This window comes from Erpetoichthys calabaricus, chromosome 10 (genome assembly GCF_900747795.2).
Source record: "Erpetoichthys calabaricus chromosome 10, fErpCal1.3, whole genome shotgun sequence".
Classification (NCBI taxonomy): Eukaryota; Metazoa; Chordata; class Cladistia; order Polypteriformes; family Polypteridae; genus Erpetoichthys; species Erpetoichthys calabaricus.
In genome coordinates, this window is record NC_041403.2 from 53,819,318 (window position 1) to 53,837,581 (window position 18,264).

At 38.1% G+C, this 18,264-nt stretch overlaps 1 protein-coding gene across 2 annotated transcripts in view; it reads left to right on the top strand.

Annotated features, from left to right (window-relative positions):
• The window catches only part of LOC114658379 (zinc finger protein GLIS1), a 399,488-nt gene that overhangs the window by 294,242 nt on the left and 86,982 nt on the right, over window positions 1-18,264 (top strand). Inside the window, exon 5 of one of the 2 annotated variants that reach the window (XM_051932942.1) lies at window positions 55-165. In XM_051932942.1, the coding sequence (XP_051788902.1) occupies window positions 55-165 (111 nt within the window). The remainder of the gene's footprint in view (window positions 1-54; window positions 166-18,264) is intronic. The other variant, XM_051932943.1, reaches the window with a different exon arrangement.

Below are 18,264 nucleotides of genomic sequence, written 5' to 3' on the forward strand. Positions count from 1 at the left end.
GACTTAACTGTCTTTTTTTTGTTGTTGTTGTTCTTTTGTCTAACACTCATGCAGAAGCCATATGCTTGTCAGATTCCGGGCTGCACCAAACGCTATACAGATCCGAGCTCGCTGAGAAAGCACGTGAAGGCCCATTCAGCCAAAGAGCAACAGGTGCGTAAAAAGGTAAGACACCTCTCATGTATTCACACGTGAAATAAGCATGTGTCCTGATTCCATTACAGGAGAGGCTTAAAGCTGTTACAGTATTTGCTGGATTTTCTTCTACAGTATGTTGATCGTGTCAGCCTCAAAAAGACTTTAACAGTGAGCTGTCACACTACCATGTGCCAAATCTGTTTTTAAAGAGATACCATCTTGCATAATTCATAATATTAAAGGCAATGTGAGATTTATTACGATTAGATTATCAGCCCCAGCAGCATTTTTCATGCAGTATTTGGCTGTTTCTTAACATCTGTTTCTTTAATGCATTCCATGGTTAGGCTTTCTCAGGGTCTGTTACTTTTGTTTCAGCTTTTGTCCAATATTATGTCACTTTTGCAGCTCATTAAAAGTTTTACATTTCACTCTGTTTCTTGCTTTTGCTCCTCTTTATAAGTTGTGAATTAAACTCTAAGGCTGGAGATGTTGGTGTTGTGGTTTTGGCCCCACTTAACAGCAGGCACCTTCTTTGTCAAAACTGGATTTATCTCTAATCTTTGCTGTTTGCAGGATGCTTTGTCCAAAGCTGAGTTACTGTCAGTCTCTCTCCTTTAACATTCAAATGCAAACTGAAGGTCCTCTTATTCTCTTCAGATGTGTTTCACTGTTGTCCGTTTATGTATGAACATTGTTTGATATCATAATATGACATTCTCAATTCAGGAACATGGAAAACTGGAGCCTATCCTGGCAAAGCTGGGAACAAGGTAGGATCTAGCCTCGGACAGGATTGCCAGTCCTTTACTGGGCCCACTCATGCACTCACGAGCATGGGGTTAATGTAAAATTGTCAGTTAAACAAAGTTATACATCCTTGGAATGTTGGCAATGAACAAGATTACCTGAAGATAGCAAGCAACAAGGGCTAAATTCAAATCCAGGTTGCTCTGACCATGAGGTGCAGCTTTTCCAGTCTGCCACCATGCTTCCCATGCGATATTTCATACTGTATTTAAATCTTGTTTGTCCAGCACAGGGTTAATTGTTTGAATGAGTAATTGATACCTGGCTGTGAACTCCATCATTATGTTTACATTGAATTTATTTATGTAGCTAATGCGTATATCTAAGATACTCAGACAAGTCTCAAGTACCAAGTTCAATTGTGTACATATTCCTTTCCATGTTAGCCTTTGCATTGGCCAGCAGTCTTGGGCAATCTCAGACATGCATTCATCTTATTCATTGAGACCGGCACCCTTACTCACGTCCATACTTGAACATCGTGAGGTGTGCATCGGTTCATGTGGATGACTTACAGCAGACAGACAGGTTGCACAAACCATACATGAGATGATGTCTAATTGAGTATATAGAAAGGGCCCTTGTTATGATTTCTTCCAAGAAAATTTTTGCCTTTTAGCTGTGCTTTGTAGCAGTCCGTAGCAATTTTCTAATACAAATACATTGCCTAGTTAACAGGTGTAGATGATGTCTTTGTTAACCCCTAAATTACATCATTCCCTTATTTTGACTGTCTATGTCAGTGTGTTTTTCTTTTTATTGTTTCCTAATTAAGAAATTTGGAATTGGGGAAATGTGATCAAGGTGGAATTTTCAAAGTAGTATCTAAAATTATTTTGCCAATCACTAAGTTTCTTGGCGTTTTGTAAATGAATGAAATGTGCTGTAAGTGTGATTAAGATTGATGGTTATCATTTCCCTTGCCCTGATAGGTGAAAATGTCACTTAATATTCATTAGAAAGTATTTTACTTGGTTAATATGTAAGAAACTTGATTTTTTCTTCCTCAGTATTACAAATTTTTTACCAGTTTACCATCCTACAACAGTATAATTGGAATAAGTGGATACAAGCATTGGACAAAGTAATACTTTGTATTTTATTAAATCACCATTAGAAACAAAACAGGGAGTAGAGATGATTTCATTTTCACTTTGTTTTTTTCTGTAATTTTACATTACTTCTCCAGCATTCCATCCCTCTTTCTCTAGTTGGTAGCTGATTAGAACAAAATGAAAGAATCATTTTGCAAGTGATGGTAAGCTGTATTGCTTATTGGAAATACCCATGGTATTAAATCGAACACTTGCCTTAAATCAAAAATATGTATATTTAGTTATTAAACAGGTCTAATTACAGTCATTTTAAACAATAAAAATGTTTTAATACATTCAAATGAAAATAAATTAAACACTCAAAAGACCTTAAACAGAAGGGTCGCTAGGCTATAACTGAAACGGGCAAACATTATTGAATATAAATATCATTATACAAAGCAAAAGACAGACTGTAAAGAATACAGTAGCCTAAATATTTGAGCAAAACTGTAATGGTAACTGTAATATCTTAGCTTGCTACATATGCCTTGGTGTGCTGACAACTTAAACATCTCAGTAGGAGCAAAAAAACAAGGAAAAATATTTATAGTGTGCATCACAAAGGTTTCACAGAACATGGTTACCTCACACCAACAAAGTTTTAATAGTCTAATATCTAACAATCACTGCTTTTATGTTTTGTATGCTACCTGCATCATCTATCAAACAAAAAATAATAAATGTCATTATTATACAGAAAACACAAAAAGAAAACAGATTTAAGTGTGTTTTAGCCTACCAACCACACATTAACTCCTACAGATGTGACTGTATTGGATGACAAGGCCACTCCCAAATACCCAACACAAATAGGCTTGGACACACATATAAAACTAGAAAGAGTTTGTATTGTGGGAAACTTTTCTTGGGCAAGAATTTCCCACCACAGCCACAATACACAACACATAGGCAATCATAAAGCACTCTGCCACTCTTTTTCTTATCTTTTTCTGTCACTGGCCACTGCTGCCTCTACTCTTCCTCGCAATCCTCATCAGGAGGTACTTCCAGTGTTCTGTACACACAGTCCAAAAGCACTTCTGGGTGAGGCAGAGGCCCCATGAAATTGGGCTCCCCAGTCCAAGAATAGAAGGCCCATGATGCTCTGTGGGAATAAGAGAAAGCTGCTATCTAGTGTTCTGGGGGAGACAATGTCCTGTGCATACTGTCTACTCCTGTCCTTCTTGACTGTTGTCATGCTGGCTGGGACAGTCTCCCAGTTGTCTTTCATAATATACAGTATATATATAGTATGTATTCTTAATATAGTCACTGTGAGCCATTACCTACAATGTCTTGGCTTTTCTAAGTTTTTATTGAGGACTGCAGGACAGCTTTACCTGCAGTCCAGTCAATAGCAGCAGCTCTGTTCACCTCTGGGGTCTTTCAAATGAGCGCATTTATTCCTGTTGTCATTATTCCTTTGGCCCCCCTTGTTATTTATAGTACCATTAAGAGAGCTGACAGCAGTGACTGTGAAGTAGTTCTTTAAAAAGGAGAAATGCTCAATTCAAGGGTCACTTGGTCTGATGTTTTTGCGACAGTTTCCAGTTCAAAGTTTGTTCCAGTTGCAGAGAGTGCTTCATTAAAATGTATTTCATTTCAGGTAGTGTACCTTGGCACCATTGGCTTGTGCAACAATTCATAAAATATACATTTATAAACAGCAGACTTTTCAGACAAGTTACCATTAAGTAGTGTACATGACTTGATCTATTAACAAGTTGTTTGTCAAACGTCGCCTGCCTTCTTTCATGATACCAATTCAAGTTGTAACTGCATCGTGTTATGAATATTAACTTGAACATAACAAAAAGGTGGCTGCACTGAGTCCATCACACTTTAAGCTGAGATCCCCCAAAGCATACATCTACAGAGATGAAACAAGACCAAGACAAATCCTTATGGTCTAGTGCCCAATGTGATAATAACCACTGTCAGGCAGATCAATGCTAAACAGCAGACCACCATTGGTTGTTTTACATAGTGTAATTTCTATTTTTATTTTCCTTAACCTTTTTATATATTTAAGTAGATTTTCTTTCAGAACTGCTTTGTATCCCACACTTTAATCTGGATGCCAAGATGAATAAAGCAATTTATTTCGCCTCACACATCTAACCCCCCTGGTCCTGCCTGGTCACTTAGGGCTACAAGAATTCAAACAGACGAAAGCAGCTTTACATCTGTTTCAGTCTTCAGCTTGGAGACCATTTGGTTTTTAGTCAGCAGTGAGTAATAGTGCAGACCTTTGAAGACAATTGATACAATTTAGTTATTTAAAAGATACTTGAATATAAGCAGGAGACAATCCTAAAAATGTTTATATAGATATGTGGAGTAGTCCAAGATCAGTCAAAAGGTACATATAAACTGAATTAAATAAAAAATAATGATATATGACAAAGTAAAAGATACATCCCTATATGTATAAAATCCAACATCTGTCTGTCTGTATGTCTGTCCGGTTTTCATGAGAGAACTACTTAACAGATTTAGATTGGGTTTTTTTTTCTATAATTTGCTTGAACATTACGGTTGATTTTGTGACTTCTCTCATTGCGCTAAGTATCATAGTTCACTTGGAGGAGCGATTTTTTCGCACTAATCTGAGACAGAGGCTGTGGGCCGAGTAGAGGGGGAAGCGTGACGTCAGGAGTGGGGAGTCAGTCTACCTCTGGCCACGTTTTGGAGTGTACCTTGCCTCCACTTAGCTAGCAATACCTGTTTGTTCATTGATTTTTAAAGTTTGCCCTGTTTCACTACTACATGGGCGGAGCTGTGGGGGACAGCTAGTCAATATATAAGACACAAAAATACAGTAGAAATCAAAGAAGTGTGGGTAAAGGGATATACATAAAAAACAAATAAACAAAACATAAATGATTATGAACTAGAAGCATAGATGTTGGGATGTTGCCACCATACTACAGGATGCCTGATATGGGTAGTATGAAATACGAGTAAGTTGGAGTTCTTTTTTATTTTATTTGGTGTTGTTCAACATAGGCCAGTATTGAAGCCCATTGGATCAGAAACTTTGTTAACTCCATTCTCCATGAAAACATAAAATTGATCATTTTTCTTGGCCATTGCTATAAATAGCATAGGGTACGTAGCAGATAAAAAATATTTTTGTGTGGAGTATTCTTTGAACCTCAAAGACCTACAAATAGTAGGAAGACCAAAATGAAAACAAAACAAAAAAAATGAAGACAAGCTGACAAACCATAATGAGCAGATGTAGTCCAGGGGCCTCATGCATAAAACTTTACTTAGATTCCATAGTAAAATTTTGCTTACACTAGAAAGGCAAAATGGCATACACACTAAAAATAATGAATTTATCAAACCATACATATGCCATGTCCCATGCCAAGTTCTTTCTCAAATCAACTTAAAGGTATGTGTGTGTTAGCCTCTCCCCATCTCATCCCACCAGTAACTAGGTATGGTTAAAAAAACCCTTTTTGAATATTCTTGACTGAATCACCATACTGTATAAATGTGGCCATGTTACTGAGTGAAATCCTTATTTTTTTAAAGATAGAACACAGATGAAACTTCAGTGAATGTGAACCTGAGGTATTACTGACATTTGGCAGAGTTTAAGGAGTGGCCAGGATGGTCTGCTACCCAAAAATGGATGCAAATCTCCATCTGACATCCTACATATCCCTGTTGCAAAATATTTTAATAACAAAAAATGTGAAGTCTGTCTCTTTAATGAAGCAAATAAATAGCAGAAAACACTACAGCTTTCATATTATTTATCTAAGTCACACCTGATTGGTATGCTGTGCATGCATTTTTTAACTGCTTAAAATAAGAAAGTGCTTATTTTGCCACAATTAAAATACACAAACACACAAACTTAAAAGCACAAAGTTTTCTATCATTTAAATATCATGAACGGTATTTGTGTCCTTTTTTGTGATGATGACTGACTTGTAATCCAATCTAGACAACCTAGAACTAGCCTCTTGGATTTGTGTGCAGGATTTGGAGCACACATTATGGATACCATCATGCAGAAATCACACCATCCCTGTTCTGCTACAGGTTAACAACCTGGATGGATGGAAGTAACATCAGAATGTGACTGACGTGTTATTGAAATACACAATGAAATGAGATTTTCTGTTCCCTTCATTGTCTTGCTGCCTGAAGTTGCTAAAATGCCAACACCAAAAAAGTCTTGGGCTAATGGATGGCTGACACTTTATGTAACTCTAAGCCAATTTCCATGGCTAGTTCGTATTTCATAAATCCCAACCTTAGCTTAAGAAATGGTTTACACAAGATTCCAAGCATGAGCTAGTTTTATACATGAGGCCCCAGGAGAGAATCTTAAGTTATGAATGTCAAAAGCATATCAGATGAATTTATTCTAATAGGACAGTTGTGCACATTACAGAGCATCACCGATAAATTTCAAGGGAGACCCTCTGATTCTTTTTTTACTTTTGAATCATTTGCAGTCTCTTTTTTCATACATTTCATTAATCAACATGGCTCTTCTTATCTTTTCTAAAATACATTTTTAGCAATAATTTTCAAGAGTAGTACACCTTAACAGAGAAGATCAAGGTTAGCTGGCTCACTAGTCTCACTTCATTGAGCAATCGTGTGCTTTAAAATGACACAGCTGCTAACAAGAAATAATTACAGTGGACAGATAACACTTAAAACATTGCCAGGCTAAGTGGAATAAAAAATGAGATTTTAGTATGCTGTATAAAATGTACAGCGGGTCGCCGAGTTGTCAATGTGTGGCCAATAGGAATCCATCAGGTTGGCACGGAAAGCTGTAAGATCCATAGAAAACTTTCAGAAGTCCTGAATCTATGCCAATTTCCTTGAAAGAACAACAGGAAAGTGCACCAACAATTGGGGGAGAGGGACGTAAGTTTGATGGAAGGATGCCATGTTCCCTCAGGATAACTGATTCTGTAGGGGAGACTGAGAGGGCAGTGGGTAACAATGGCACTGCTGGTAAGCGTGTGCAGCTGCTAACTGAGACCTGGTTGCTTCATCAGGGATGTAATCCCAAGGGGACTAAAGCCAGCACACTCCAATGTTCCCTCTGAGGTACACAGGTGTGTGTGGAGGTCACACACGGATATTTAGGTTTGAGTGTTCAACATTTTCCAGTAGTGCACAAAGAAGTGAGTCAGGAAATTGCCAAACATCTACAAAGGAGGAACAGCATAAATATCCTTCTCCCAGTAATTTGGAAAGCATAATGGTGAACCCTTGGACATTAATTAAAGTGATCCAGTTAATTTACCCTAAGCCCACCAGACATATTCATGCACAATTTATTAGTTATTTACTTTGATAATTAGTTTGTGAAACATGCCAAAGCTGAGCTTGATGACCAACTATTTCAGTTTACTACATATCAAGATGGCAAAATTTGTAACATTTACAATATTCTGAAAATTTGCAGTGTTTTTATACACTATGATATGTAAAATGTGATTTGTTTAAAGACAGCATAGCTGGAAAAGCTGCTTTCCATAAAAAGTGACAACACACATGCAAAGTGTGTTAAATAACATGAATTGTGAGGCTAAATAGCTTATGATATGTAGGTCAATGCAGTCTTTAACACTGAAGCCCCTGTTGTTCTGCCTAAGTTAAACAGAAATGTTGTGTCTTTGTTTATCTATTGGGTCTCTGTAACAATGTCTTCTGTTTTTGTACTTTCCTCCTGCAAACAAATTTCCCTCTGGGATAATAAAGTCTACCTAAACCTAAACCAATCTTCGATAAATTAGAACTAAAAAGAGCCACCCTTAAATAGTTGCGCCAATGATGTCGTTGTTGTCGTTGTTGTGCTGTTCTGGTGAATTGTGGAAAACATTCTCGAGGTAACAAATGGTGCGAAATCCACAAAAGCCTGGCATGCATCATCTAAAACGGGGGTCTTCAATCACAGTCCTGGAGGGCCGCAGTGGCTACAGGTTTTTGTTCTAACCCAGTTGCTTAATTAGAAGGCAATTCCTGCCAATAATTTAATTTCATGGCTTGTTAGTGCTTTAACTCTGCTATGTCAGGTCATTCTCATGTCCTAGATTTTCTTCCCCTTTCTAAGGATATCATCCAAATGATTTGAAGGCTAAAATGGATGAGTAATTCTCAGTCCTTCACTTTTCTCTCTTCACTTTCCTTCCAAGCATTTAATTAAACTAAATACTGCATGATAAATACACAGTGGTGTAACTGGTAACAAGCTAAATGGAGAAATGCTGGTCTCTTTTGTCATTTGCATGTCATTGCTAATTAGGAGCAATTAAAAACCATGAATACAGCTGTTTAAGACTAAAATAAGCAATAAGGGTTCAAAACCTTAACAAGTGAGACAACTAAAGTGAAGCAGAAGTGTTACTTGAGCAATAAGTGCTTCTTAGTAAGAAATTGGGTTGGAGCAAAAACCTGAAGCCACTGTGGCCCTCCAGGACTGTGACTGAGGAAACAAATGGAGTCAAAAGATAACAGAACAAAATTACTTTTTTGTAAAGTTTCACGTTAAAAGCAAACTGCGGCAATAGATTCCTTGGGTCTGAAAGCTCCAGAAAAGACACCCAAAAGACCATGATTGCTTTAGATCACTGCACAAAAAATTTAAAGAAGCACCCAATTATAACACCACTCATAAGACACCATTTATAGTGAGCCTAAACATTTTCTTATTCTTGCCCTCAGTTGCTAGCTTTCTGAAGGTGACTAAATGCTTTTGATTTGTGATGTAGGAGCTTTTTTAATTATTTTGTATTTTTTTTAAAAACTAATTTTTTTGTCTGATTTTGATTTCTGATTTGCAGCTGATTCTGTTGGGTTAAGCTGTGATAAATTAGGCTGATTCATTCATGAATGAATGGCTGAATGTAATTGTAAAAAAATGAAATACACTTCTAGCTAGTTGTCATTTTTGCAAGTCCAAAATGTGCCTCTGGTTTTAGACTTTGATGCAAATACAGAGTTGTGATGTGTAGCAATTTTATATCAAGTTTTAATATTTTTTAGAAATCTTTCTGTATGTATTTAAGTTGTCAGCACAATTGTTTTTACCTGCTGGTCATGAATTTCATGCAATATATCAGTTCAGCTTGTTAAACAATTGAATGAAAGGATGAGTTGTTTGTGCCTGAATAAGTTAAATAAACATGTCACTTTAATAAATACCTTTTCAAGTGTGTTCTGTAATGCATAAAAGTTAGATTATATACAGTACTCTACAAAAGTTTTAGGCAGGTGTGAAAAAATGCAGTGTTTGGGCTTGTGAACACGGCTGAGATAATAATAAAACTGAATAATAAAAAAATAACAAAGCTAACCTTTAGAAGTATCATACATTTCACCAGCTGTTACAGACTGAAATCAAATGTATGTTTTTATTTTAAAATAGTAAGAATACGAGCAGTTCACTTCTCAAAACGGAGTTGTGCGAGATCGGACTTGTGACTTTTTGATTCCCAGTCAGCAGCTGATACTATTGCGCCACGGAGGCAGTCGTCGTTAATGTGTGTCAATATCGCGTGCTAAGGCGGCTTTTTTTCCTGCAGTTATATTTTTGAATAATACCGCATTTGTTCTGTTTTATTTGTACCTTTTGTGAAAGTGTTTCTTTGATATTTGGACTTCAGGCTTCATACATTATATAGTTTATGCCTACATTTGTCAGTTACTACTACAATATGAAAAACATTTCTGTTTTAAAAATGTGTTTACACAGATTACTGTACAAACGGAACACACATAAATGTGTGTGTTCCAAAAAACAATTTATTATTTCCACTCTAAAACTCCACTTCACTCCCAGATAATCAATCAAGGCATGAGCTGGGAGAAGTTCGTGCACGTTCTAAGTCGGTGGGGGGATGGAATAGTCGGCTGTTTGCAGCTTGTCTTTATCTGCACATTTAGAAGACAAAAGACGCTGGCGCAGAGCTGTGAACGGATTAAAGAAGCGATTTAAGGTGGGACGGAGTTTTTTTCGTAGGCTCTGGTAATTCTAGTGTTAAACAAGAATTCACATCAAAGACCTGGTCAAAAATAGGAAGGTCCTGTCTGGTAGTACTTTGAATTTGACACTGATATTAACAAAAACAAGAGCGTAATTGATGATGTGGGTTTGTGGAACTCAGTTAAAGGGAAAAAACGCACTCAATTTATGAAACACTGTTAAAACATTTTATGAAGAGGCTGAGGATTATACCGTATTAAAAAAATACAGACTTACCAAAGAAGGTAAAATGACAGGCTACATTAGGTACCAGACTTCAACTTTTTTTCTGCATAAGATGCCATCTGATCATCTCTCACCTAAAGAGAAAAACTGTGCTTTTCTCACAACTGTTTATTGAATGCCCATGAAGTTGTGTGAACTTGCTGCCTGGATAAGGTACTGTGAGGTGCTTAATCTGAACTTTCAAAGTAAACAGCCTTCTGCTTGAACAGATGGACACAGGTACAACACAACTGACATATGTTTTTTTGGAAAATGTACAGAAGATAACACTGGAGCAAAAAGGGGCTCACTGAGTATTGTATGGGCATATCTGTCTGTTTTTATAATCCCTTTGCTATGCAGGCAAAGAAGAGTTTTCTTTATTTTCTTCAAATACTTATATTTAAAGTTAAAACAAAAAACAAACCAAAATGATTCTGTAAAGTAAAAACTAAATGAGATAACTGTCCAAAAATAAAAACTTAAATAGCAATGGTCAGAATTCCATAAATCCATCCATCCATTATCCAACCCGCTATATCCTAACTACAGGGTCACAGGGTTCTGCTGGAGCCAATCCCTGCCAACACAGGGTGCAAGGCAGGAAACAAACTCTGGGCAGGGCACCAGTCTATTGCAGGGCACACACACACACACACACCAAGCACTAGGGACAATTTAGAATCGCCAATGCATCTAACCTGCATGTCTTTGGACTGTGGGAGGAAGCCGGAGTACCCGGAGGAAACCCATGCAGACACAGGGAGAACCCGGGAAGCAAACCTGGGTCTCCTAACTGCGAGGCAGCAGCGCTACCCACCGTGCCACCATGCCGCCCAGAATTTCATAAAACTAAACTTAAAATGATTTGAAAATGTAAATGTGAAATGTAAAGTGAAAATAATAAAGAAATGAAAACTAGTCTGAAAAAATTGAACTAAAAACACTGTTGTTGTGCCCAAGCTTTGTTTTGTCATTAATGTGTATGAGAGGTGCCAGTTTGCAATGCAGTAATGTAAATGTAGAAACAGAGGTATATAGAAGGTATGAGAAAGATATTGCTGGCTTAAAAGTTATAGAGAGGGTGAGATATGGTAAAGGAGCCTCCTTGGTTCTGGAGACTTTGTGTATTGTGAATGGGACTAAAACATGGCTGATGAGGGCTGAACAAAGCAAAGTTCAAAATGACTGAGATGAAAGGATGTCTAAGGAGAAGATGACAAAAGAAGTGGAAGTGGGTATTCATGTATCAAAAAAAATGGCGTGGAAGTGCTTTGTGCTGAGAAGGACTAGGGGAGGAGGAGAACTGTGATGGAAGGAACTGTAAAGTGTTGGTGGAAGTGATGGCAGATGGCATGAGGAGCTATTTTACAAAAAGATCATTATTTATGAGTTATAATGAATTATTGATTTGCTAATACTATCTTTCACCTGAGATGTTCTTAAGTGAAAATGCATTGTTTTTCAAAAGCTTCCATATAATAATGTACATTGGTGTTTTCTGATATTGAAAGTGGCTGTTTGAGTGAGAAGAATTGATTTCGGGCCCAGTGATGATCAAAACTGCAGAAAGTGGAGGGAGTCAATTTAGTAGGTAGCTGGCCAATTTGGGTCAGACTACATAAAGGTTTGTAAACTGTCTGCTGTTGCTTCTCCAAAATCAAAATAAAAACAATAGACAATAATGATAATTTTAAAATATTCCAGTTTGCTTAAAATGTGATGTTGTCATAGGTCTAAATTGGGTGATGCTATGGCAGATGAATAGCACTAACTCTGCACCGCTCGTGAGATCAGCGCTTGCATGTTCGGTCCATGCTCAAGTGGGTTCCCCAGCTACAAACATTTCATCCCATAGCACAGAGACATGAAGGAGAAGCCAATTGATGTCTGTGGGTGGGCTGTAGTGGGCTATCAGCATCATATAGAGTTGTGCTGTAAGTCAAACTAAGCAACTTCCATCCATCCATCCATTATCCAACCCGCTGAATCCGAACACAGGGTCACGGGGGTCTGCTGGAGCCAATCCCAGCCAACACAGGGCACAAGGCATGAACCAATCCTGGGCAGGGTGCCAACCCACCGCAGGACACACACAAACACACCCACACACCAAGCACACACTAGGGCCAATTTAGAATCGCCAATCCACCTAACCAGCATGTCTTTGGACTGTGGGAGGAAACCGGAGCGCCCGGAGGAAACCCACGCAGACACGGGGAGAACATGCAAACTCCACGCAGGGAGGACCCGGGAAGCGAACCCAGGTCCCCAGGTCTCCCAACTGCGAGGCAGCAGCGCTACCCACTGCGCCACCGTGCCGCCCTAAGCAACTTCAAAAATGAATTAATAAATTAATGTCAGCAATTAATGTTGAATTTGGAGAATAAATGACATGAATTATTAGTTTTTAAGTTTAGCATTTTATCACAGTTTAAATTGTTAGTGTGTTAAAATCCAATCTGATGAATAGTTAAAATTGTTCTTAATACTTTATTATGTCTATATTATTTAAGTGCCCATAACCTTGTAATGGAAGAAGCAGGTCAAGCAGAGTAAAGAACGGACTGCATATTTAAGTGCAAAGTTTTGTGGCAACCTAAAAGTTCAGAAGAAAATTAACTAGACATTAGTGCATTAGTGGCCAAGTTTGTATTATTTCCTGATGATCATTTTTCAGTTGCATTTTATTAGTACCTGTCATATTGTTTCTGAATGACTTCAGCGTGTCCAGAGAAATAGATGAGATAGTCAAATTTACATTTCAGCAATTCAAATTAGATACAAAAATCTAGCAGCTGCCATGAGCAGGAAGAAAATGTATTTCCATCCCAGTGCTGTCCTGGAGATTTCATGTGGGCTAAGCCAACAAAAGACATAGGCAAGATTCAAAGCAAGAGTCACGCTGCGCTGTTGTGCACAACGCCTTTGCTGGGCGAACCACCAAGAAGTGTATCTGGCTTCAGATCTTAAACCAAATTGTTTCCTAGGTAAACCACATTGCTCAGAAACAAGAGGCTCATGAATAGCGCAATGTTTTAATTATGGCCTAGCTTGCTGCTGTCTTGGATCGTGTGCGATTTCTGTCTCTGAATTCGAATGGAGGGAAAAAATTGTGGCTGCATCTGTATGAAAGAAGTCTATGGAAACAATACAGGGATTACGAAATAAAATTCCTAAAATGTTTGATATTCCAGTCAGCAAGAATGTGCCAGGTCTGTAACTTTTGTAGTGCTTGAGTGGAAGTGAAGCTCGGGCTCACCAGCTCTGCTGTAATCCTTGCTAATGAAGGCCCCTTTAATTGCTTCCTTTTTGTTGCTTCTGAGGATCAGAGCTGCTGATGATTTTGACTGACAGTTTTTTAAGCTTCCGCAAATGAAAATAGGATTAAGAGAAAAGGGCTATTGCCACAGACTATGATAGCAACTTTTTAAATTTGGAATAAACATAACTTTAAAGATCCCATATCAGTTTAAACATGATGCCACTAAACTGTTCTCGCCAAAAACCACATACTCTGCACACACAGCGTTCTCTGATGGAGTTTTTCTGGTTCGTTTTTTATTTTTAACTCAGGTCTAATGGAATTCTCATCTGCTCTCCCTAAAGAAAACTGAAAGCAAAAAAAGAAAGAAAAAGGAAAGAAAAGGAATGGTTTGCACTTGCCGCTGCTTGCTGTGTGTGGTTTTGAACAGGTTCACATTTGGCAAAGTGTTGGAATGCACAATTTATTTTCATTTGATGATCTTATTACATTTTAAATACATTTGTCTGCCTTATTCAGCCTGTTCTTTTTATTAGGGTTTATTCTTTAAATGTATTCCCCTTTACTTCTTGATATTGTCACATTTACAGCATTAGTCAGTATAAATCTATTCATATTTTTTGGTTTGGTGTTTACCACTGCTACCTCACGTCTCTGTGAGACTGGCTTCCAATCCTGGCCTGATAACTGTTTGTGCACAGATTGCATGTTGGAGACACTAAAATGACTTGTTTGTATCAGAATATTCTCCCATCAAGGTTTGGTTCCTACATGCACCTAGTGCTGCCAAGATAGGCTCTGTCTCCTTGCAGATTTTGTAAAAGGACTGATGGCTGCAGGGCTATAGTCAGTCAATGGCAGGCACTGTAAACTAGGATTTAGGGAATCTACAAAGCTGCCAGTTAAACCTCCATGTGACCCTGAGCTAGAGTTTTGTTGTAGTAGGGGCCTAGGATGACCCTGTTCTCCCTTTCAGATTCTTTACTATGTAAGTCTGATCGGAATGCCCCAAATCCCATCTCCCACCCTTGTATGTTTGCTGTTACTGGTCTGGTTACTGTCAGGGTTGATTGCTACTACAGTTCATTACCTCCCCATTTCTATTACATCTGTAACTCCAGGCAATCAGGGAGAGTTCCAAAATCAGACACGAGAGAAAGTTACACTTTTATTCATAAATAGATTAACCTAAAGTTTCCAATTGTGCTCAAAATACTGTATAAGCAGAATAATGCCAATAGAACCTGGATAATAATTAGTTCATCTTGCTTGCTTAGACTACCAGATGGCCCTCTGTCTAAGTTTGTTGATTGGTCTTTGGTCCAGTGTGGTCTCTTCTCCAGCATGAACTGTCTATGGATGGGATAACAGTAACACAGTATGGTCTTTTAGCCCTGAATTTAAGCTGTCCTGTTGCCATTGACATGCCTCTTGGACCAGTAGGGGTGTAATCCAGTAATTCAGCTTTTCAGTCCAGCCTCAGGCATGTCTCTATTCCATCCCTGGTCCTTTCATCTCGAGCACCTGTATTCCCCCAGGCTGCCTCTTGCCTAAAAGTTGTCTTCCTCCTGGAGGTTTATAAATTCTACCTTTACAACTAGTTCCACAATTCTGATGTCACAGATAGAGTATTGAAGTGGCACCTTTGCACTCAGCAGGGATGCAAATTCAGGCAAAGCACTCAGTGTAATCAGTGACAACCAGATTAATGCAGAGCCTTCAAACCTTCTACCACAAATTGCACATGCCAGAGCAGCACTTAGCAAAAGTTTATGTCAATGGCAGCATTTCTAAAAATTCTGAGTGGTTATGGCTTGTAACATCATAAAACACAACTATTCTTATCAGTGAAACATGCCTTTAAACTCATTATCTGAAGATGTTATATCTGATTATCGTTATATGCTAGATATTACAAGTATACATCAACAAAGTAAGACATTACACAAAAGAGTATTATTTTGTGCAGTCCTGTAACTCACTTCTTTTCTGAGTATGCTTTTAATCTTTATTACAGTTAGTCACTCAACTTGTGTGAGAACCAATTGAAAAAACACATGTAAACAATTGGACTGAAAGGCACAGTATATCATTAAGGTTGGTGTGTTATTTTGCAGCTTTACTTAAAATATTTATTTTTAGTATCATAGTTGTTCTTACAGAAAGACCCAATATATGGTAATTAGTAGCAGTGGCGTGGCTAGAGTTTGTGCCGTGCTGAGCGGGCCAGTGCTTCAATTTGCCGCCCTCCAACATATTTGAATATGTTAACCTATTTAAATAGAAAATTAAAATGACATATAGAGAAAAATTAAGATAAATGTTGCATAGATTTATTCATATATAGAGAAACAGCAATAATTTTTCACATATAATTATTTATAAACATCAACTAGACAAGAATATAGTAGAGATAAGCCGTGTTCTAATTATTAGTTTAATATAATTACGCTGCAAAAACCAGAACCAGAGTAGTGTACAAGTGATAGGTGGGGATGTTTTCTGCGCAGAGCAGGAACGCATTCAGATTGATAACGAAACAAAATTATGAACTATTAATTAGTTGTTTATTTTCCTAGAAATTATTATTGGTGTAATGTTTATGTTTATTTTTGTTATTGCCTCATAAATTTCAACTGCTGTGTCTGATGCCGTCATAGAAGGACAGTCTGAAAATGATTTTTGAAGCATTTGTGGATTAAAATCAGAGCATTTTACTTTTTTCATTCATGAGTGAACCCTGCTGCTTACACATGAATTGTACTGAGCCTTTTCACCAATAATACCGCCCCCAGAAATGTGCCATCCGGGGCAGACTGCCCCCTCTGCCCGCCCCTAGTTACACCACTGATTAGTAGCAATATATCCTTCAGCAGATAATCTCCCCAGAGCTGTATGCTCTGCTCCGAGCTTTACTCTGTGGTCACTCATGACTGTGCAGCTCTAATTTCGCCCTTAAGTTTGCTAACAACACCATCATCACAGGCTGGATTGCCAACAGCAATGAGAGGCCATAAAGGGAAAAGGTTAAGGAGCTAACAGTGTAGTCTGATGACCATAACCACTGCTTTAAGCTAGAAAAACTTTTCTTATAAGGCAAAATTGTACACAAAATTGTACCAAAAACTAGATCATGAATCAGAACAAAGTGCTAAACAAATGAACATGCCCTAACATTAGCCTAACTATGAATGGAAATGGCAGCTTAAGTAGAACTGGCAAGAGCTTGGTCACTTGCCCTTGTTAATTGATGCTACTGGTGTGGTTAAATATCAGAAACAGAGAATGGCAACACAAACTTTCTTCTAGGTTGGGAGCATGTGCTGCACCCACCATATGACAAACCAGACCCATGTGCAGCGGATGACACCTCACTACCACTAAGGTTGATTTACAGTGGCTGGTGAGCCAAGTCTGCCACCAACCCCCAAGTTTTCCTTGTTAGTTGGAGGACTTGCTTGCAGACCTGGATGCAGATTAACATCATACCCAGGATGAAGCAATAGCAGATTAAGGGCCTTTCTCAGGAGCCCAACAGAGCAGAGTCACTTTTGGCAGTTACTATTATTATTATTAATTATTCAATAGGTAATGCGGTGGGTTGGCACCCTGCCCGGGATTGGTTCCTGCCTTGTGCCCTGTGTTGGCTGGGATTGGCTCCAGCAGACCCCGTGACCCTGTGTTCGGATTCAGCGGGTTGGAAAATGGATGGATGGATTCAATAGGTAAAGAAGCCAAATGTAGATAAACAGTATACACAAAAAATTATAAAATGAAATAACCACCCTCCCTCAGCACCCCTGTCCCAAACCCCTTTACCCAGCTCTTCAGACTAATATATGCTATCTACTGCATATAGGGAAAGAAACCCAAACTGGCCAAGACAACTGGTCCCCAGAGCCCTAGAGATGCTTCCCTGATCAGTACTGCTGACCACTCGAAACCCAGTTCTGAATGACTTTCACTCACTGCTACTACTTCCTAATGTTACCCCCAATGTCCCATCTGTCCTTGCTGCTGATAACTCTAATAGGGGTAAATTAAGAAAAGAGGATGTGAATACTGGGAATAATAGAGTGTTTGTGAAGTTCTAACAGTTTATTAAAATAAATCTAGCAGCAAAAGGGCCAAGGAAGAAAATTCAGTGAGAGGGAGGAAAGATCATGCAGAATAAAAGGATAAGGCAAGAGTGGAATATTAAAAACAAGAATGGAAGACAGAAAAGAGGCAACACTGGACCAGAACGTAACTTTGGTAGGTTGTTCCCAAAACAGGTGAAGAAAAGACCCTACTGACAAAGATTGACACAAATGGCATGAAGGGTTTCTTGTAAAGCCCATAATAAATCACTTATGTGGGATAGAATATAATCTGTGTACAAACTTAACCTGCATATTTTGGTGAGTAAGGTTTCTAATTGAATTAGGTTTCTACTTGTAATGTTTTTAAAAATAAAAGTCATAGACCATTGGAGAGGAGGCATCTTGCAAAAGTGTGTATCGGGCTGGTATTGCTTTGAAGACTGAGATAACTGGCAAAACAGACTTGAATAAGAAAACTGGCACCGAGGAGCAGAAAAATGAAAAGTGCTAAAAAAAAAAATGAAATTTACAGGCAAAGAGGTGCAAAGAACAAAAACATTTTAAAACTATTTAAAAAAATAAATGAATCACAGAAAATGAATCATAATAAATAAAAATAATGTAATACACAAAACA